At 35.6% G+C, this 22,842-nt stretch overlaps 1 protein-coding gene across 10 annotated transcripts in view; it reads left to right on the forward strand.

The window, feature by feature from the left end:
• Positions 1-22,842, forward strand: part of EVI5 (ecotropic viral integration site 5) — an 81,716-nt gene that overhangs the window by 43,829 nt on the left and 15,045 nt on the right. For all 10 annotated transcript variants that reach the window (XM_074597228.1, XM_074597227.1, XM_074597232.1 and 7 more), the window contains 3 exons: positions 228-374; positions 5,072-5,167; positions 16,379-16,474. In XM_074597228.1, coding sequence (XP_074453329.1) covers positions 228-374; positions 5,072-5,167; positions 16,379-16,474 — 339 coding nt within the window. The remainder of the gene's footprint in view (positions 1-227; positions 375-5,071; positions 5,168-16,378; positions 16,475-22,842) is intronic.

Consider the following 22,842-nt stretch of genomic DNA (forward strand, 5'->3'; position numbering starts at 1 on the left):
AAATGAGTCATCTGTTGTTTAAGAACAATTTGAATATCCTGGTTGTAAACCAAATGTCATGCAAACTTTTCTGATTAAACTTGCAAAATTCTGAATGCTTTTTCATCAAAAGTTTTTATAGTAAATGATCTACAAGTGTTTCTTGTCACACTTTGGGGAGTTAAATTAATATCAAAGATCTTTCCTTAACATGCATTTTCTTTTTTCTTTTTTTTCATAAACTTCAGAATCAGATCAATTATAACCATTTACGAAGGGCAGAGCAAGAGGTTACCAACTTGCAGGGGAAGGTACAGTATCTTTCTGCACAGAACAAAGGACTTCTTGCTCAGTTGAATGAAGCAAAGCGTAGACAAGCAGAAATTGAATGCAAGGTATGCATGGTGCATAGACTACTTGTGTGCTAACATATGTGTACTTTTTAGTCTTGTCCGCTATTGTTGCATAGAATTGTGTCATCATTGAGAAGCAGAAATCACAAAACCAAAACTTTCTTTTACTGATTTGACAATATCATCTTGAATTTACCGTTTCACAAAAATCACTTCAGGTTTTGATAGAGCTGCTTCTTTGTGGTCCCACAAAGACAAACTTTTACTTTAAAATGTGGTTCCACTCAGAAAAGTGTCTGTGTATAATATAAAAAGACACTCTTACACAACAGATCCTGATCACTGTGTACTCTGACTGTCTTTAGTGATAGAAGAGGTTCATTACTTTGACACTCACTGTTACTGCAGAATTAGTTTAGGTTCAAAAAAAGGGAGTAAAAGTGGCATTTGAATGGAGGCCTACAGAAGGGAGCATTACAGTAGTCATTGCCTAATAGTAACCAGACTTTAAGGGGACAGCCCGAAAGCATTGGGCAAAAGAGTAATTTTTATTACTGTCAATGTACAAGAGAGCCCAATCAGATGTTTGAATCTCAGATTTAATTAGTTAATTTTGTAACTAACTCCATAACCATTTACTAATAACTTATGTCTTTAATTTGTGCACGCATAATATGGATAAGAAATAAAGGATAAGTCTTACAAGCTTTTTTCTCTTCAACTGGATTAAAACTTTCCTGAAATTGCTACTGCTATTTACTTCAAAAAAGGGTGGTATTAGTTGACAAACTGCTATAGTTAAGATATTATTTGACAGACATGAAAACCACTTTTTACTTAAAATCTTATGTCCAAAAGATGTATGAATACTCTTTAATGAAATCAGCTAGTGCTGAACAGTCAGTAATTTCTAAATAGGATACTTAGTATGTTAAAAATAGTACTGTAATATGAGATGAATAATCAGAATACTATTTCTTAAACTGTGGCTGTGAATTGGAAACCTGAGAGCAGATGGTGTTATATAATTTGTTGTTCGTGATCACATCTTCGTTTTGCCTTTAATGTAGCTGAACCTTTATGTGCACTACTTGTTTCTGTTCTCATTCATGCAGAACACTGTTACTGGTTGAGTGTTTGTTTTTCAATTTTATCCAATATACATACATTTTGTTTGTAACATACCCTGAAGACTGCATTAGCTGCAATTTCATCAAAGGATTCTGTAGACAGTATGAATCAAGAGTGTAGTCTGAGTGGTTTATCATTCTCACTTAGCCTGGAGATTAGATGACATCCTTATTAATACGCATACTTTTGCTATAATATCACAATTCTCAGTTTTACAGATTTTCATTTCTTCTTGTAATTTCTTTTTTTCCCCCCAAAGTAATGCATAAATCTAGGCAATTTACTTGTGTAGTAAACTCTGATCTTGTGTTCATTACTCAAAGCCATAATGGTAATTTGTAATTGGCAGTTTCTTGCTAGTTTTGCTTTAGTTACAGTTCTTTCTGCAAAACAAAACTGATTTTTATTGTTGGTTTTTAAAGAAACTTAAGAACTTCAAATAACTGAGATAACCCATGAAATACCTGGGGTATTTTCAGATTTTCATTTTTCTTGCTGTCTTGCCAGTTCCATTTGTTTCCAATGGAACCTGAACCTAAAGCACTGTAAAGACAACTTCCATTGACTCATCAAACTCCATCACAAGCTTTTAGAAAACAAGCCACTGAATTTTAACTAGAAGAAATTGCTTCTACTGACTAGTTTTTGTTTACCATAATCACTGGTTTCCTAAGTGCTATTTTTTTAATGCTGAGATTATTCTTATTGATTTTTTTTTTAAAATATTCACTATCTTGGTGGCATGTCTTTTCATATAACCCATAACTGGTTTGTTTGATTGTTTTTTGATACTGAACGTCCTCATTAATCCTGAGGAGACTCAGAGGGTGTAGTCAATACTCCAAAATTTTTATGTTGACTATAAAAAGAGTAAAAAATATATGCAAGTTTCAGTGTTCTCCCACTCCTTAAATGGGACATAACTTGGTATTGAGCTTCCTATTGCTGTTTCAAACTTATGAAAAACTTTTCAATTTCAAACTCTAACTATATGATAATATACAGTTAAGTGAAAAATGAGAGGATATAAAAAGCCATTTTCCATTGATAGTTGATTTGTACGGATTGTCATTTAGTTTCCTGTCCCTTGCTCTCCACATTCAAACTACAGGAAGCATGATTTTTAGCTTAATCTAAGATTCATGCCAAATGCTTTCACTTTTTCTTGTTATAGAAGAGACTGTTTTAGGTTCTTGTCTCCCCACCTCTGTAGCGCAATAAATGAAGGAAATTCCTGCTTGAGATTCTTTAAGGTTATTTCATTGTGTAAGAAAAACGATATTTTAATTTTAAAGTGAATTGAAAGAAAATAAAAATTTAAAGTAGAAAGAGAAACATTGTTATGCTTGTTAAGCCAAAACCTTGCAATGTTACTGGCTTTTTTTTAATACTAACTGGGTGTACAAGAAACCAGGGTGTCCTATGATTACTATGTAAGGCATATGTTACAAGTGTGAAGGGCTAGCCTCCAGCAGAGCAGCAGACTTGGCATACCTACAGTCCTTCTAGAAGTAGGTTCAGTATCTAATTTTACTATATAGGGTTGCTACCAACTTAGATTTGGCTTGAAATGCAGATAAGAGCAGGTAGGTTGAATTGAAAAGACAGTACTGCTGTGTAAATACATGAAATAAAGCTATTTAAGATGTTACTGATATAACAACTTTGTATTCAAAACTGATGAAGAAAATTTTTCAGTAATCTTTCAGGTAATGTCATGGAGCAATACAGACAAATGTAAAGTTTTTCTAGCACTAAATACTTCTAAAAATTCCACCTTGCGTCTCCTTAAATCTCGCAAGTTTGTTCGGGATTCCATTAGAAATTGATGTTTGGTTTTTTGTTGGTTTTTTTTTCTTCTTCCTGAAAACTGAAATCATGCTCTAGTTTTATTTCTGTTACTGCATCTGGTGAGGTAGCAATATTTCTACTTGAAGAGGTGTATTAAAAAAAAAAAGTATTTGGATTTTCAACTCCCCGATTATTTTTTTTCTATGCAGAAAGAACTGGTACGTTATTTCTGGAGCTTGTATTTTTCTGTGAAGGTTAGCTTAAAGTACGTAAGCAGAAATTAAAATTTTTGTAGCAAGTTGCATCTCTTATCACCTATATGGCAACTGTTTTCCGTCACTGGTGCGTTACCATTACGTTTTTTCCTTATTTTATGTGACTACTGCTTCTGCAGCAAGGATTTAATTTAAAATTGTTTCTTGAAACACAGCACTGATCTTTCTAATCAGTTTTGCTAAAGAACTTACAACATAAGATTTGTGCCCCCACCCCAGTCACGTCTTTCCTACCATATTGGCTTCTGTGGTAATTATTGAGAACATGGTCTGTTTCAGAGGTAAAGCATCAGTGCCATCTACAGCGACACTATTGACTCATCTCAGATACCAAAGTCAAACGAAGCCAGTTTGTCCTTAGCTTTCAGTTAAATACATGTAATCCTGTGGGTTTGGCTTCATTCGAGCAATTGTGCGGCAGAATTTAGCAATTATGGCTAAACTTTGGCTGCCACATGATGGCTTCCTCTGAAATGGACTCCACTGATTATAGATACTGTTAATTGGATCCTGTAGATGATGTACCTTCATTACAAGAATCATTTTTAAAAACAAACAGCATGTTTTCAAGTAGCTACTATAGATGAGCTTTGGCATGTTCAAGTCAGTCTCAACTGAACTGTCTAATGAAGGATGGCTAAATAATGTTAGTTTGAAGTACATATTAAAATAACTGAAATATTGAAACTGATTTACAGTAACTACAGTTTGCAGTGTTACATCAGTCTACCATAAAAGTAGGTGTACCTGAGCCCAGTCTGTCTCTTCCCCAGAATTATTTGTACTCCATCTGAAAGTATTGCTCACTCAATATCTGTCACTGTTTTCTCTCTGTGGTTGTACCAAGCTGCTGACAATATATTTTGTTCCCTGAAGTCTTGAGGACTTGCCTCATGAAATAAAAATAGGGAAATGTCCTTATTTCTTCTCCAGACTCAAATTGTCTATCATTTATAGGCAAACTTAGAGGTTAAACTTACACCAGGAATCTGATTGTAGGTTACGGGCATTAGAATTTTATTTTAAACTGTCTTGCAAATTTTTGTTGTGTACTGTGACTAAAATAGCTAGACTTAAATGAGGTTGAGAATATCTGTGCTTTTGTGTTTTTTAATTTATTTTTTTTAGACAGAATGGTGAAATAATTAACCCTTGTGTAGCTTTTGACTTTATATATAAACAGCAAAGTTGAAGCATGAGCTGTTTTTTTGTTACGTTGATACTTTTTCTTAGTTTATAATATAACACTTTTGGAATACAAGATAGCTGTTTTCTGGACATGGAAATTGATAACAGCACATTTTCAAAACTACACAGTTGTTTTTTTTAGATTATTATAGTTAAGAATTTATATTAGATGATTCCACAATTCTATGGGTTAAAATTAAATTTGTGTTCTGTAGAATATGCCTTATCAATAGGTATATTTCACACAGCAGTGTATTAACTTTTCCTTACTTACATGATTTTGGGTAAAAGCAATTCATAGTCTTTAATCAACTGAAACATTATTTCTTAGCTTCGATCTGTTACTTTTTTCAGAGTAAAGAAGAAGTGATGGCAGTACGGCTCCGCGAGGCAGACCGCATTGCAGCTGTAGCTGAACTCCAACAGCATATTGCTGAATTAGAAATCCAGGTAACAAGTGATGGCATTAAATGTGTAACTTGATACTGATTACTCTTTGTACTTTGTGTTTGTTTTTTTTCTTTTCCTCCACGTCCTTTCCTTATTAACCTATTGGGACTACAAGGCACTGCTTTGGAAAGTGGGATAATGCTATATGGCTGTACATGCCGCCTCTATAAGCAAAGGCCTTAAATCTATATTATGGGCATACTTAGGAGCTGTAAATAACTGCTTCTGTACAGAGCTGTAAATAATTGCTTTTGTACAATAACCATGCTACAGGCAACACTCTTCTAAACTCTGCCTTTTGTATTTATTTTTTGTCTTGTAATTAGTAAAAATTGCCAATTAATAGGTAAGATTGAAAACATCCTCTGTCCAGAAAAAATGCACACATTTTGATTCCAGCACCCATTCTTGTCTGTGCTTACTCTTCTGCTATGACCAGTATTGGAGGATTTGTTGTAAAACTCTTACTCCCTTCACGTAAATCTTGAAAACATAAATGTTATTTACTGCTACCATGTGACTGTAGGATCTGAAAATGCATCCTTTGGCCTTTGTGTTGTTCCTTATGCTCTCAGTTCCTTTTAGAGCTTTCACTGTCTCATGAACTCACTACTCCTTTGAGAGAACCATAAATGACTGTTCTTTATATTTGCTTGGCTTTGAGAAATCACGATGTCTTACTGTAGTCTGTCCTTCCTATACTCATATACTGTTGTCCAGTCTGAATTCTGCTGCGCCCATCTGCAAAGACTTTCTTGATTATTACTGCTAAGTTACAGGCTAGTGATTTCTGTAGTTTACCTTTTTTTCCCTTTTAAACTGGTATTGCTAGTGTCTGTCTTCCCTCTGAAATCTTTCTTTCAAGGTGATGACTTTACTGTATTGTGTCAAAGCCTTCTTTTCCCTATGATTTCTCAACTACTTGCATCTTTTTAATCTCTTCATATATGGAATGTACAAATAAATTCAATGGAGCTTGCATAAAGAATTTTCATTTTGAATATTTTTCGTCTAGTGCAGCAGGCACTAAATTTATTAAAAGATAAAGCAATCATTTCTTTTAATAATGTAATGCTTAGATAATGCTGTGATCAGTACATCAGAAATACTTAGATAAGTACAGTAAGCATTGCATATGAATCGTTTATCTAGTAAGATAACAATAGAATAGCTGAGTTTAGGTCAATCTTCAACTCGTGCGTTAGCGTTTTACTAAAAAAAATTGTAATATTTTAAGGGTTACTTCAAACAATGTGATTTTTGTACGTTAGGAGCCAGTACTCATTTTGCGTTATTTTTACTTTAGCACAGACTTTAAATGCCATAATTGTTTGACTGATAGGGGTCTCTAAAAAGTGCTCCGGTCTTGATTTTATGAAATGAAGAAATAGTGAATCCCATAATGATCAGGTTTTTTTTCTGATAGCTTTCACCCAGTTAGAACTGTGTTCATTTTTAATGTAAATACATCTGAGTTGGTTTTCTGTTGCTTGACTGATCAAATCATCAGTGCTCAATCATTTTATAGTGATCTCCTGTTCCCTTTCCATATTTCTGCTTAAGCTATGGGTGCCAGAATTGCGTGAAGATTTTTATGCTACCTTGTCATGAGATAGGTAAAAAGTTAAGTGCAGGAAGGTAATCTGTTTCATGACTCTGGCTAATACCACCAAAAATTACTCTGTCCCTGTTTTGTCATGGTATTGCACTGTCTTATGTTTGGTTGTTTATCCACATCATCTCTCCTTCCTTTTCACAATTACTACTTTGCATGATGCAATCTTTAGTTATGTTTTTCCGTTTTTCTCATGTGCTAGGTGGCCTTGTTTCTTGTTTCCTAATAAACTGCATTTCAAGTTCCAATCCTTTTGGTGTTCTCAGATGATCACCTGTTAATGACTTCTTGATCTGTAGTCTCATAGTAAGATTCTTGATTTTTCTGCGCAAATGAGAATAGCTGTACTTTCTTTGTATACAGTCTGAAGTCATTCTGTGGCTGTGTTTCATGTTTCTAATTTAATGTGTTTGCCTGTTAGGCTTTTGCTGAACTATTGATCTCAAACTTACACTAGCCTGAAATACAACTTCTTCAGTTGTGACATACAGGTTTTGAGTGTTAACTGTATAAAGACATTTAAACAAAAGTGATTTAATAGAAATAAGTACCTCTAATGTCAATTTACTTATTTTTGACACGCTAGATCTGACTTAAAATGCTTTTATTGGACTGTGACAGATTTATTTTTTGTAAGATTTTTGTAAGCAAACAGATATTTTTGACCAGTGTGTTTTGCCAGCAAATATGAAACTTACGATCAAAACTTCCTTTTTGGGTACTCATGCTCAAAGGCCTCTGAAACACCTGCACCAAAAAAAAGCAATAATGGAGTCGGAAAGCCTTAACTCCCAAAGCCTGTAAACTATAAAACATGCAACTGATAATAGAGCTTAAACAAAAGCCACTTTTTAAGGAAATTTTAAAACTATATAACTTCTTCCTCATTGGAGAAAGAGCTGCTTCCTATTCTGTTCCATTCAGCTTGTCACAGGAATTGCTGTGACCTGATGTGGGGAGCAGAGTGCCTTTTAATCTGGACTTGCCTTCATGACTTGAAATGCAATATTTACGATAAATACACTTAGCCAGTCTTGGAGTGTAGGTGTCAGTCTCAAAGTAATTGTGCTATTAACACAGAGCATCACAAATAGGTCTGCTTGTCATACTGTTTCAAAGCTGATAAAGATGAAGGGAGGAAGTTAACTTACCACATAACCTTCCTTTTTTTGAGGGGCATGGTGCTTTTCTAAGAAGCTCTAGGGATTCAGTGCTAGGTCCACATGGTCCATAGCAATGCTTAACCTAAATTGTGCAGTTTTCTTTTAAATGTTCGTGTGGGTGTAGGTGCAAGACACTGTTGTTAAATTTGTAACGCAGAGTATCACTACTCCCACATAAGAACTGCTCTGACGTTGCACGCACAAATGCTAGATTTAAATCACGGTTTCTGGGTCACTCTTAGTTTTGGTTAGTAATGACAGAGAGGGAGGAGGAGAAGATAGTTCTATCATTTAATAGTAGATGTAATTCTGCAGCAAGATGTCATTGTATTATGATGATAGGAAGTTTTTTAATATATTCTGAATGCCATCTTATCTTGGTCAGGCATTCAGTTCCTGATGCTAAGCTTTTTAATTTTTGTGTAAGCATATTGAAGTACAAAGAATAGTCGAATACATGATGGATATTCTTAAACAAAAGAAATGTATGAGTCTGTTCCTTACCAAAAATAACACTAAACTGAAGTGTAACTGAAGTTTAACTTACGGTGCATATACCGAAGCCCCAGAAGTGACAAAGAAAAATCATGAAGTCATGTATAAACAAAGGCTTAGTTTTGTCAGCTTTTGTTTTCTCTTCTATCTTCTTATTTTTCTCTCACTTGCCAGTTCAGCTTATAAAACCCTTGAGAAGTGAACATGGCTTGGAAGTATTTAGCAGGCTTCTGGGCTTTGAGCAGGACATTTGACCAAATTACTAAAAAATGAAGGATGGATTTTGGATGGCTGGGCTTCTATTTTTTTGTAGCTCCACGCTGGGGAGAAGCTGTTCTCTTCAATATGATACATTCTACTTTCTCACAAAGGCTAGAGGTTCGCATGCTATAACTAAATGACTTGTTTTGGCCAATCAACATGCACAGTCTGACCCCTTTTGTCCCATTGTTTTGTAAGATATAGCGAGCCAGGACTAAGGAATGGATATTGTCTCTCGTTATGTCTATAGTCAATCAGCAAAACCTTGGGTTTGTTTCCTCAGGGAATCAGTCTTTCTTGTTTTAGCTGAACTGGTCTGATAGCTTCAAACTGCAACAAGCAAATGCTTTTAACTTCTTAATATAAGCCTTTAAAACCCTATTGCTTTTAGCTTGTGTGTGCTTTCCTAAAGCTGCCAAGAAAAGTCTACCAAGCTTCACTACACTTCTAGCCTAATAGCAAGAGCTCCTTCTAATGGCATATGAGCAAATCTGTTGGTCCCTTGGTGGTGTTTCGTTTTGTTTTGTTTTGGTTTCCAGGTTAATCCCTCGCCCTCCATTTCTGTTCAGGCTGGTGACTTGTAGCATCCTCTTAAAATTATCTGTGTCTGGTTTGAGTTGGGGTTGAGTGTGCTTGTAATGTAGAAAACTGTTCTTAGGTTGAGTAAGTTTAAAGCAAAAACTATCTATAAGAATTAATTCTTCGTTAGGTTGATCTGGATGGGGGGTAACATCACTTCCTTTTGATGTGTTTCCTGGCAGATTCCGAGAATTTTGTCACATTTACCCTATCTCTAACCATGTCAAAACTGCTTTGAGAACAACTGTAAAGGAAATCCATGATTGTGCTAGTTCTCTCCCCCACAGTTTAAACTTTTAGCACTGTTTCGTTAGAATGAAGCCTTTCTATGACCTCTGTTTAATAACTTTTCCAAGTACTGACTGTTAAGTAAAGAAATTGTTTCCATCTTTTCAAATTACAGGAAACTTTTTTTTACTCTTATCAATAGTGGTGTGTGATGTTAGTGATGTGTTTTTTGAAAGTCTAGAATGAGTCACTGTAAAGTCACTGAAAGGACACTAGTTACCACATTTACCCTTCTGAATAAACTTCATTTACATTTTTAATGCAGTGTCTTTTGCCACAGAGTAAGAATTTAAAAGCCTCCCCTGAAAAGAGGCTGAGACAGATTGTTACCAAGTAAATATTTCTAAGTCAGAAGAAATCAACTAAGGGTGTTAGGGAAATGTCCTACCCTCTAGATGTTTCTAGTAGAGATGATATGCTGTTATCTGAGGAACAGCAAAACCATAGGTTTTGGTTTTCTGTGTTTTTAATTTTGCAGTTATTAAAGTGAAGACAACCCTAGATGCTTTCTTATTATTTAAAATGGCCTATTTTCTTGTTGACATGTGTTTCTTTTCCTACTCTGATGTGATCATCAAGAGTGTTTTAGAAAACTTTGCTTGTGCTTCTCTTGGGATGAAACACCTGCAACTCAAATTTGATTACATGGATCTTCTGTGTCTTAGACCTTTCTTGGTTGAGCAGCAAAAGCAGGCTTCAGGCCTCCAGTGTGTTCCAGGTGGTTTCCAGTGATTTATTTATTATTTAAACTTGGTTTTATCATGACTATACATTCGAATTTTTTTTTGGGGGGTGGGGGGGTGTGCAGTTTAAGATACAGTAATGCTTTCAGGTATTTAAGATCAGCATTCTTTGAAGCAGTCTGTTCCTGCACTCTTGTGTTACCAGCTGTGCATCCTGGTCCTATGCTGATTGAGTTTGGGAGGTCTCCACATGCTCAGCAGTTCTCAGTAGGCATCGGGTGTGTTTCTTGAGACTGGCTGCTCCTTCTTTGGAAGGTACAGAGAAGAGTTTTTTTTCTCTTAGAAAGCCAAACAGAGGAGGATTTAAGTATGATATTACAACCATGAATCTCAACTGATACTTTTTGGTGGGCAGAATGTTTCCTTATTCTAAGAAGCAAATTTTTGGGGAACAGATTTTTCTTCTCAGGTGCACTCAGTGTAGTATGCATGCAAGTATAGTCACTCTAGTACTTTAGAGCAGGACGAGAGAGATGAGAGCTTCCCAAACTGAAGGAGCCTAAGTGAGTTCTGTTTTAGCAGCTGATTTTTTGATCTGTAGGGCTCATTTCCTGCTTCACTGCCTGTGCTACTCCCTCTCTATACATAACCTCGGAGGTAGGAGGTTGGATTGCGAACCGGCTGCTTACACTGTTGTTAAAAGTACCTTTTCCTTGAGCAGAGGTGATACCTGCCTGGCAGGGTGTTTGTTTCCCTGATACAGGGTTTTCTAACCCTGTTAGTGCTGATGGAGCTGGTCTCTTGGAAGAGACAATAAGACTGGGGGGAAGTTATTAATCTTCAACAGCAGCAAAATCAAGAGGATGGCTCTTTAATTACAATGTAACACCAACTGACATTATTCTTCTAAAAACCCTTCTGGGAACAGGAGGTAGGTACTGCAGTGGTGCCAATATGCAGAAGCAGTACCCCAGGGAAACTGATGTAGAGATTCATTCACATATGACTGTGAGTTGGTTTTGGTGCTGTTTTTTTAAAAAAAAAAATAATTCCTAGATTTCATAATTTGGCTAGCTTTCATTATTTTGCTGTTCTGATTAATACTCACGCTTTGCTTATTGATATGTTATCTGGCTTTTTCACTGTATATTTATTTTAAACTTAAAGCTAGTATTTGCCTAGAGATGAGCTATTCTTTGTGTCGTGACCTCCCCCAATACCACAGATTTTCTGTAATAGTGCTCCCCCTCAAAAAAAAAAACAAACCAACAACCCACATCCTCTGTATATAATCTTAGATTTAAAAAAAAAAAAAACAAACAACATGAAGAGAGATTAATACTTGCTTATGCTATTCCTTTTAAAAGATGTGATGTTCATACCTTAAAGACTTTTAAATTATAAGTGGAGTCTTAACATTGACTTTTGAACCAGTACAGTTGATCTGAGTGTTTTCTTCAGAAGTACAAAACTACTCAAGCACAGTAGTACAAAACTATTCAAGCATAGTATAAAACCAATGCAGAGTGAAATGCCCAGTGCCTACTGAAGTAAATGCTACAATAGAAAGCATTCAATAAATTAACTCAAGCTATATTAAAGTAATTTAATTTTTTGTTATGTCAGTGGGGCTGTCTAGTAACTTACGAGGAAGCTAGACCAGTTTGCAGCCAGAGCATGTAAAAATGTAATTTAATGGAAGTAGAAACCTTAATCTCAGTACTTGAGCTTCCATCTGCCCTAGCTTGTTCTTAGGCTGAGGTGTCTGAGGCCAACGAGACTTAATCCATACAATAGTGATTTCTTCCTGCCTGAGCCTAGAAACCTTTTCAATATATACTGTTGGACACTCAGGAGGAGAAATGAATTAATCTGTTCTTTAGAGGGTCATGATACCTGGAAGCAAAATGAAGGATGGCAGCAGCAGAACAGGAAGAATGAAAAACATGCATCCCCAGAGAAGAAAATGAATGATGGAGGGCTAGTAGTTATTCCTGGAAGATTATCATCTTCAATTGCCTTGCAGTACATCAACTAACTAAATAAATGCAACAGCCATATCCTGCAGATAGTGGGCTGAAGATGAAATCTGCAAGAATCCATCAGTGTTATTGTCTAAGGTCTTTACCTTTTGTTTCAGTTCCATTCAGTACCTCTTCTATCTTCATTTTTCAATTTCTGCCCCACTTCCATGTCACTCGCAATCTAGCTAATTCCCTGTCCCTCTTTCTTGGCCAAGTTTAATTCAGATGCTGAACTAAGAACAAATGGTAACTCTGATAACAATCTCAGTTGCCTCATGACTAGGTCAGCCTCAAGAGTTAGAAATTATATCTATATAACATGGTATTATATTTGAAACTGAAACATTCAAGCTGAAGCTGCTCAAGCTTTCTTAACTAAGCTACTAAATGAAACATGAACATAAAATATTTTGTGCGGTTTCCATGTGTGTCGATAAATGTTTGGAGCGTGAGTGTGCTTGCTGTCTCTGAGGCATACAGATTAGTGCCAAAGCACAGATTAATGTAATCTAGAATTATGATGTGCAAGTGGGAATCTAACCTGCATGGGGGCAGAATATAGGGTTTATTTTGCAGTGATGGACGTTTTCACCATCTCAAGATACGTGCACACACACACACTGACACTACTCCTTAAAAGAGACCCTAGGATCATATTAAGATCACTTGATAAAAACAGTAAGAAATAGGTTTTTATGGTAATCAGGAAGTAATAGCTAATGTGTCATACAATCTAGTGTAGATTGAGAAGCAAATCTAGAACTACAGAATTTTTTTGGAGGAAATACCAACAGATAGTAGGGAAAGCTGTTTATATTGATTCCTGTAACAGTAAAAGGAACTGCCATGTCGAAGTTTTTCCTGCCAACAATTTTTCTTTTTGACTTCTGTCCAGCTGCCCTAAAGAAAAACTAGTGTTAAAGAATACTATTAACAAATTTAACATGCTTACATTAAAATTTGCCTTTGATTAACAAATGCTTCTCAGAAGCGGGAAATGGCTAGAAAGTAATCTGAACTTGATGCAAATACAGAATGTGACTGGAAAATGAAACACTTTTGCAGATCATGGTATTATTTTGTACTTGTATGAAAATAAATATACGTATTCATGAGAAATATCAATCTCTTCTCACAGTTTTAAAGAATGTTGGGCAACTTAAAGATCATATCCTGGCAGATAAAACTACTTTTTATAAAATGTTTTTGTTCATTTGAAAAATATAAACTTTTAGATGTATACATATTTATTCTAGAAATTAGATGATTTTGCTAAGAATTAAAAAATATTTTAATGCTATAGTGTCTGACACCTGCATATTTTCCAGTGGTTTGCTACTGCACCTGCATGAGTGTCTTTTAAATAACTAAATTAATGTCACGATCAACTTAGCTTACTAAAAAAAAAAAAGTAGAATATATCTTTGCTGTCGCTCAGAGATGAACAGCAGCTATGAAGAAGGCTGATACCTTGTCCTAAAATTTCTCTGATGTCATCCTTCCAATACCCACTGTAGACAGACTTTGTAGCTTATAGAACATGGGCTTATTTAGTTAGCTAGAAATATTTGATTTCTGTTGCAGCCAGTTAAAAGGATCAGCTTGTGTTTTGCTCTAGTTTGCTCTAGTGTTTTGTGTGTTGCAAGAGGAAGTTACAGCATGATTTTTCTTTGAAAAGTATGTTTGTAGAAAATGACATTGCAGGGTTCCTTTTTTGTGCTAAATGCATTTTTTGTGAATTTTTAGCTTTGCAAAATCTGTTAGTTCTGAAAGGAAAACTGAAATCTATTTGTCCTTTACTAATAATGAGGATCTTACAAGCCAGGCTTATGCTTTACAGTCAGCTCCAGCTTGTTGGAGCTCAAATCAGTTCTTGATGAGTAAATTTAAATGTCAAATCATTCTGTGCATTAACTTTCCAGTGTTATTTATGGAATAAAAAAATCAATAAAAACACTTAAATATAATGATAGTGTGTAACTCCCAATATGGTATACTCTGTATGGTATACGCTAACAGCTTTCAGCTATTTGTGCAGTGCCAAACTTAAGCTAGCAAATGTTACTGCTTCTGCTGTTCGTTTTTACTGACTTAACGTGGGAATGCCTGTTTTGTGTCATCTTGTGCACCCAGTTTGAATGTAAGCTCAGATATTTATTACACTTTCATTTCAAAAGGGATATAGCACTTATCTTCCATTTATAGTAAAACCTTGCCTTACTCTTGTTTTTGATACTATAGTGTATGATTACACAGTAATTTGGAGTGCATAGAACAAGAGACTTAAATGGAAAAGTCAGGGTTTCAAACAAAGGGAAAGGACGTAGACAAGCATTTCTAACATATATTCCTGCTACCACAAGAGATCGGGTCATTCTCATTGTCTGGAATCGTAGGTTCTTACAGCAATGAAGTTTTTTTTATATGCAGATATAGACAGCATTATTTTTGGTCTTCAGGTTATGTTGCTTCTGTTTTGGCTTCTCCAATACCAACAGTCATCCTTGTAAAGAGAGATGATGGCTGGGGGGGCAGTTTAACCTATTTAGGACAGGAACAACTAGTAATGTTGTTAATTTTGTATGTGTTAATTTCAGCCATAGGTTGCCTTGGAAACTAGGTTCAATATAGAATTATGCACTAAAGGATCTTGTGCCGCTCATGTTGCAGATTCTGTGAATTAATAGTGAATATGTCAAAGTTATTTTTCGAGTAATATTGTAATGCATATCTTGCTGCAAGAAAAACAAAGTCTGAAATTAGAGAAATTGCTTTAAGATTGCCAACACTTGACAGTGCTCAAGGTTGTTCTCTTCATGCAGCAAAAGTGTTTGGAAGGTGGTATATTGTCCCTCCCCCCAATGTTTTAAAAGAACCTCTCTGGTAAAGCTTTTTGTCTTGTATTTTGAGGAATAGTTAACACCTTTCATTCTTAAAGGTATTTAAATTCAGTTTGCAAATGACTTTGAACTTGCCTGTTGTTGACATTAACTGTTTGCTTTCTTCAAGTATAAGTAAAACTTCTGCAAAATGAGCTACAGATTAAAAACAGATATTAAAAACAGATATTCCCATTATATTAGTATTTCTGTAATACATTGGTTGTATGTGACTTACAGTCAAGGTAAAGATTTATATAAAATCAAGGTGCTCTGTCCTCTAAATCTGGTGGCTGCTTCAGAAATTACTCAGCTGTGAAAAAAACAAACAAACAAAAACCAAAACAAAAAAAACCCAACACTGCTCTTGACTTACTAGTACCAAACTGAAGACATGGGCTACCTTCTCCATCAAGGGTAGTTATTTATCTCAGATCTGCCAAATTATGTTCAGTCACACTAGGATTCCCTTTAGATACAAGCTGAAAGTTAGTGTAGCAGGCGTTCAGGTGCAGATGACACCTTCTTGAGCATTTTGAAATTTAGGAGCTGCATTTGGTTGTGAGGGAAATCTCACATTCCTCTTCATCTCTGGCTTTTTTTACTTGCCAGTTTTTCTCTGTACCTCTCACAGTATTGGTGCTAGGGGACATACCTCTCTTCACTTATGGTCTCTGGAACTTCCATACAATAAATTCCACAATATTTTAGGTGTTACAGTTTCTTCTTTTTAGGGGAGGAAAAGCTTGTCATATGTACTGTTTCCCAGTGCATGTTCTACAATGCAAGGAAAACATCTTGTTTACTTGTCACTTGAAGACAAAGTGAAATTCCTTGTTACTAAATGAAAACTTTACATTGGTGAAAATAATGTATACTAAAATATGTTACATATATTTATAGTATTCTGTAGGGATGCTTTACTAAATTGCATATGCAACCTCATGTACATTGGATGCGAATTCCACCTGTGAAGCTTTGTTAATTTTTCATGCTGCTGCACAGAATCCTGCCTGTATTATGGTTAGTATTGAGAGGGTCAGCTTGGTCTGAGCTACTGATGCCCCTAGATACCTGCTGTAACTTCAGTCAGATGAAAAGTGCTGGGTGGTGCCTGTAAATAGCTTCTGTTCACAACAAAAATATGCAGACACTTAAAATATTTTTTTTAATATAGTATATCCATTAATAATTTGAGTAAGATTCTCTTTTTAACCAAAACAGAAAGAAGAAGGAAAAATTCAAGGGCAGCTTAATAAATCTGATTCTAACCAGTACATCAGAGAACTGAAAGATCAGATAGCTGAGCTGCATCATGAGGTAAGTGATAAAATACTACTGTCTTTGATCACTTGCACCTTTTGTCCTATCTTTCATTTGCAGCAGGTTTTGTGTAGCTATTACGGCTTCAGTACCTGATTTTGCCAACATACATTACTTTAAATGGATGCAATACAACTAACTCCTATACATTAATCTTGCCCTTATCCTGCGATGTAAGAGAACAAAAAATTACTTAGTTACATGATTTGATGTTAAATGAGATAAGCATTTCTTTTCCATCTTGTTTTTTCCTTAGTTTTATGAGTTGATCATATTTCACTGTGGTGCATTTAATGCATTTGGAGCTGTGTGCATGAAAATAAGCCCCTTTATGTCTTTATTTGGTACTACTTTTAAGGCTATTTTAGTTAGAAACTAAACTGCATTTGTACAAGTCTAAGAGTCAGTGTGTAGATTTTTTTTTTTGCTTCTTGCCGCTGTGAGGATGAATTTTACGTGGCAGTATACTGAGATTGCTTAAAAAGAAAAAGGATGCTTGCTTAATATCAGTTAACAGATTTTTAAGTTTTAAACTGCCAAAACCTTCAACCTATGAAATTTCTGTCTTCAAACTTCCTTGGTCTAATAGTTGTAGTAACTTTCTGTTAGTTAAAAAGATAGAAGGTCCTGAAATCAAAATGGCTTATGTAACTTCTGTGCTCACTGGCTCATTTCAGTTCATCCTGCATTGTGAAGAAATATCTTTACCTAATACTACACTGTGTGCAAAATGCTCAGTCATCTTTGCATTGTACTCTGCTTCTGTTTCCATACACGTTCTAATACACAGCTCTGATAGCGTTGCTTAGAAGTGTAGTATCATAGAGCAATACAACCTAATTATTTGTTTGTTGACTTTCTGCTTTTGTTAAATGAACACATCCTTTATTTAAGTGTAGGTAGTGTTTTCATAACAATCTTAGTGGATTAAACCTTCTAGGATCAATCCCTTGAGTGTTATTATAACATAGTGGAGGATCTTGGAATGCTGTCTACGCTATAGATTGAGGGTAGTCTCTAGGGCCAACAGTCCAGCACCTTTACCAATCATTAAGCTCACTTAAGTATAAAAATCAATAACCTGGCAATTCCCATTAGAGGACAATAACTAGCTTGCTTTGTTCCTTATGAGAAAGTAAGTGGCTTGTAGAATTCACATATCTTGCATTATGAATAAATAAGGCACTGTACTGACTTTTTCCTCTGCTGAGTGTAGGTTTAAAAGCTAAAAAAACCGCTGCTTTGGAGGAAAAGTAGAATTACTGTTGGAAAGCTGTTGCATAATTTTGTCTATACAAGCATTTGTCATATGCCTGACTGAGCAACTCAGTTGTCATGAGGGCATGCAATTGTGTATGTGTTTAATGTATATAAGTGTATTTGAAAAGGTTTGAATGAAAATGAGGTTCGGTAGCTCACAGAACAATGATAATTCTGAGTAATACCAGTGATTCCTAACAGTTAAGTCTGGCCAAATCTTTACTAGCATTTCAATTTCACTGAAAGAAAATATCAGCTAGGAAGAACATGAATTTCAACAACAGTAGAGTTTGTGTAATTCCACGTAGAAAAGCACTCCTCTTCCAGATGTGTGCTGCTTTGTAGGTTAATGTTTAATTTCTAAACTAGGTAAACACTATAGGAACAAAGTATCTCATTCTAGGATAGATAGAACCAGTAGGAATAAAGTCTGTATGTAGTAGATAAATTCTACCTCGGCAGCATTTCTGAATGATTCCTTATGCAGAGTTTCTTAAATCCTTGATTGCTAATGACTTTTTTTCTCTTTATTGTTATGTATCTGTATGTCTAGTTTTTAAATAAACTTTGGAGGTAAAGTAATACTTCATGCACAATCCTTTATTTTGAGCGTAACCCACTGGGCTGATTTGGAGATAATGTAAGGTTAAGTCTGAAATGTATGTACTATTTATAGGTAAGTTGGTGCTAATAAAAAAGTCTTGGATTAACATAGCTGTGAAGTAAAGAACTCTGCTTCCAGTGTTCCACGAAACAGCAAAATCTGAATAAAATGGCAACAGGCATAAATGTTTGCCCTCAACTGATAAATGTTAGGATTAATATACTTCAGTCAATACCAATTAAATAAACCAAATTTTTACATCTTCACTGAAGTGTCTTCTGTAGATCCATTAATGACCATGCTCTTTGCTTTTTGGCTAGCTGCTTTTTGAGTCAACTTCTGCAAAAGTTAAAAGAAACGTTACAATTTGCAAATTCATCTTCCTGAAGATAGTGTGCTGGTGTCTGTGACATGCTGACCACAACCTCCCAACTGGTTAACATGTAAAAGTCACTGGTAAAGGAACAGAGTTCTTGGTGTGACTGCATGGTTGCCATCTAGTAAATTGTAACTACAGAACTTTAAACTGGACATAAATTAATGCAGAAGTTACAGTTTAAGGTAGGGGTGGGATGGGTGTGTGTGAAACACGATTAAATGTCTTTGCATGGCTATCAATGTTGATTCTGCTTATTGAACTTTTTTTTGGTCTCCAGTACTACTTTTTTACACAAGTTTACGTCAAAAGAATTGCAGGCTCGCCATCTGAAGGATGGAACAAAATAATAAGTCAATCCTATACTGAATATAAGTAACTGCAAACTAAGTCCTTATTCTGGCCTTCTGATAAATACTATTTCATGTGTTTGGCCAGCAATCTGAATGCATGGGTTTCTGTATCAGTGGAACCTGGAGGAGCTAGAGACTTTAATTCTATGGTGTGATATGATCCATCATATGGTGATGGTACCAAGATGTGGCAACAGCACAATCCATCCTAATTACAGAGTTCCAGTGAAAGATCTGTTCCATCAGTGTTTGCAAGCCAGGCAAATAGCCAGGGACAGGGTAAACCAGGAACACCAGAGAACGCAAAGAGAGGTCACTGTTGCTGCTCGAGGTCTAAAACTGAATCCTTTCCACTAAAAGGCGGTTACTATGACACAGGCTGCTGCTGTGACACCTCTTGACTTTGTAGTGGAGGCAAGTTTGACACTCAGATTTCAGATACTTAGAACTATGCATATAACTTAAGATGATGAATTTTATTTTTAAGAAGTTTTGTTTGTACTTTTAAGAACTTCCAGCCAATTGCCCTTTGTTGTAATCTGAGTCCATTAATTAATTTTGATCTGCCTTTTCTGAGCTCAGATTTTGCATGCATCTTAGAAACGGTGCAGCTTGCAGCCTAAAGGATAAAATTCACCTGCTTTATTACTCATTTGGGAACAGTAACGTTACAGTCAGCCTTCAAATCATATTATAAGAAGGCTTATTCATAGTAAATCCAAGTTGTTGTGTTCCTGTTACTGAGTAAAACTGCATGTACTGGGAACCGGTAGTATGGCATCCAGAACTGAACCAATTAGGCACATTGCTATAAAATTACAAGGCAAATTACATAGAAAAAGATTATGCCTTTTTTCTTACCTTTCAAATGAAGTAAAATAACTATAAATGGAATTCCTATACTGGATTTTTGGCCTGTTCTAATAAGATACCTGCCTGATTCTTCTAATACCTAACCAGTGGATTTCTGTAGTATGATAAGATGAATTGTATATTGACTACTTCACAGTAGGTCTTAAACTTGTATTTTGATTAACACTTCAGGAGAGCAAACAGACAAAAGCTGGAACTTTAAGAACATGGTGACAAGACTTGTGTTGTAGACTTCTGCTCTGTGCACACCATTTTAGATCTACTCGCATGCAGCTCTGTGCACAGACTTGAGTAGCAAAATATCACTTAAAATCAGAATATTTAACATAATTTACATTATTACGTAAAATGCTGAATTCATACTTAAATTCCTCAGTGCTAGCCATAACTTCACTCAGAGTTCACATACATCTAAATCAATTATTATTAACTTGCAGTTTTAACTTTAGTAAATATGTCAGTCATTTTTATGGTCATTCCCTAGAAAGTTAGACAGTTATCCTTTAATCTTTTACACAACCTATCAACATTTGAAGAACAGCTGGTGTGTAAAGAAGGGAGACTCAGACTGCAGTATTTCTAGTTAGCCAATAGCTAATCCTGTGATTGGCCTTATTGGCTGAGTTGCTTTATTGGGTGCAGAGTTGTTAGATGCTTATGGCTTTACTGTTGAAGTCTGAAACTAGTGTGAAAACCTGTAATTTTGAGGATTGTCACAGATTCAAACAGGAAGTCATGACGTAAACTTTCAGAGCTTTTAATATGCACTGGACCTAGGCACTCGCTTGCCTCTTCAGAAATATGTGTCCCATGACCATTTGTTCTTTTAATTAATTGAAATCTTTCCACCTATCTTTCTTCCGCCATTTTCCTTCCATTCTTAAAGCTATCTCTACCACATTCTTAACTTCTAGCTTAGTAGGAATTTAACCTAAAATGTTTTTCAGTTGTGCAGCCCCGACAGGCTGCAGCTTTTGTGCAGCAACTTCTGTTTCTCTTGTCAGTAGGTACACAAGCTTGGTTGTCCTGCGTCTGGCACGAGAGAAATAAGGTCTGGTGAGCACTGCACTCTGTCACTTGACCTTACAGTTAATGTACTTTAACTGCTGTAACATAAATGGCATGAGTGTACAGGCACTGCAAGATTTGTAGTGTGGGTTACATACCGCTCAGGCTGCACAAGGAGTGCTAGTACTTCATGGAAGTTGCCTTTGACTACACACTGAAGCGTGAAATGAAAGCAATTTTTGTGAAACATTTTTACTATTCAAGAGAGTATCCCGTGTCAGGAGATGGTCCTGAAGTAAAACAGTTACTGCATTTGGAAAAGAGTATGTAGAAGGTTTGGACTGTTACAATTTTCCATTAAGTAAAGTTGAAGGTTTAAGAAAAACTGACTAAGATAAATCTTGAACTAGTTACTCATTTCAACATAAATCACATGCTGGGGAAAAAAGAAGGAGGTTCTTTGTAGCTTGCCACCCTTTACTTTTAATTCAAACTGAATGGAATTAAATGATTTATAAACTGCTAAGTTCTGCATTTCATGCACTACCCCACTGTACATGCAATCACTTTATATATATTACACAGCAGCTGTCTCTGCTTCCTGTTGGATGTTGCAAGGCTTGTATGTGTTACCTAGATTACAGGAGTGGTACAAAAGATTAGAATTGACATGCTTACCCACAAACTACACTGGCAGACCACAAGACACCTTTGGAGACAAAAGCAAGTGGTTTCTAGTCTTACAGACTTTGTGATTTAGGACTGAAGTGCTTAAGTTTAAATTGTATTTCAAATGAAACATCGTAAAGTTTGTCTTTGTTGTACTGGTAGCTGATTTTTGTGTCTCTTGGAATGCTTTAATGAGTTTGGTTTGCTGTTAAATTGCAGGTTCTTATGTATATTACTACAGCATTTCAAATGTAGGTTTGTTGTAATCTTGACAACTTTCATACTAAAAGCTAAATTCTGCCTCATATGCATTCAAGTCCACAAAAACAAGTAGCCTCCACAATTTGGGATTGTGGAGCGTTATTCCATAAGGCTATGATTCTACTGTGTATTGGCTGTCTGCATTAGGGGACGGCTTTATGATGGGGAGAAGCAACATGCAGAAACTTAGTGCTTCCTTCACTTAGCATGTATTTTTTCCTTAGAAAGCAGGAATATGGATGTTGAAGATAGCTCTTTAAAATCCATTTTTAACAATGCTTTCCTATACCTGAGGGATTCAGTAGTTCTCAGAGGTTAGTGATGTCTTTTTTTTTTTTAACTAATTATTTGGCGTTTTTGACATATACATTATTCCTTATAATTCTGGCACCTCTTGGTCTTGATCTGTATTCTTAGATTTAAAAAAAAATAATCCAGATATAAGAATGGACTCTGTAGAATCAAGGAGATTTGTGGAGGAGAGAAGGTGGTTTCTGGGAATTTGTCTGCAATTTTTGTCTTAGATTTGAGTAGAGCTTTCAAAAGATACTGTGATGTTTCTTTCCTATATCTCTTGCCATTCCCAGGAGATACAAAAAACTGACTGAATTAGGACTTGACTGAACTAATGCTAAAAGCATAATAAACATAAAGTGACCAAGGAAGATAAATGAAGCAAAATAGCAACTTTTGAAATAAACAGACTTGTTTCTTTGTGCCTTTGCTTTTGCTTCTCGTACTGTTCTAACTGTTGTCTAGTCACCTTCAGCAGCCAGTGCAATTTGTGACCCTAAAAGAGGAGGATCACCTAATTCCTACTCAGCTACTTCTTGGTGTCTAATAACATTAGTAAATTGAAATGGTTGTGGTTTTTTTATACAAAGAATTTTGAAAGGGGGGGGAGTGGGATATAAAATATTCAAACTGTAAGTGGGATGAAGAAGTTTGTTCACGTCTCTTC

Source organism: Larus michahellis, chromosome 8, assembly GCF_964199755.1.
Source record: "Larus michahellis chromosome 8, bLarMic1.1, whole genome shotgun sequence".
In the NCBI taxonomy this organism is placed as follows: Eukaryota; Metazoa; Chordata; class Aves; order Charadriiformes; family Laridae; genus Larus; species Larus michahellis.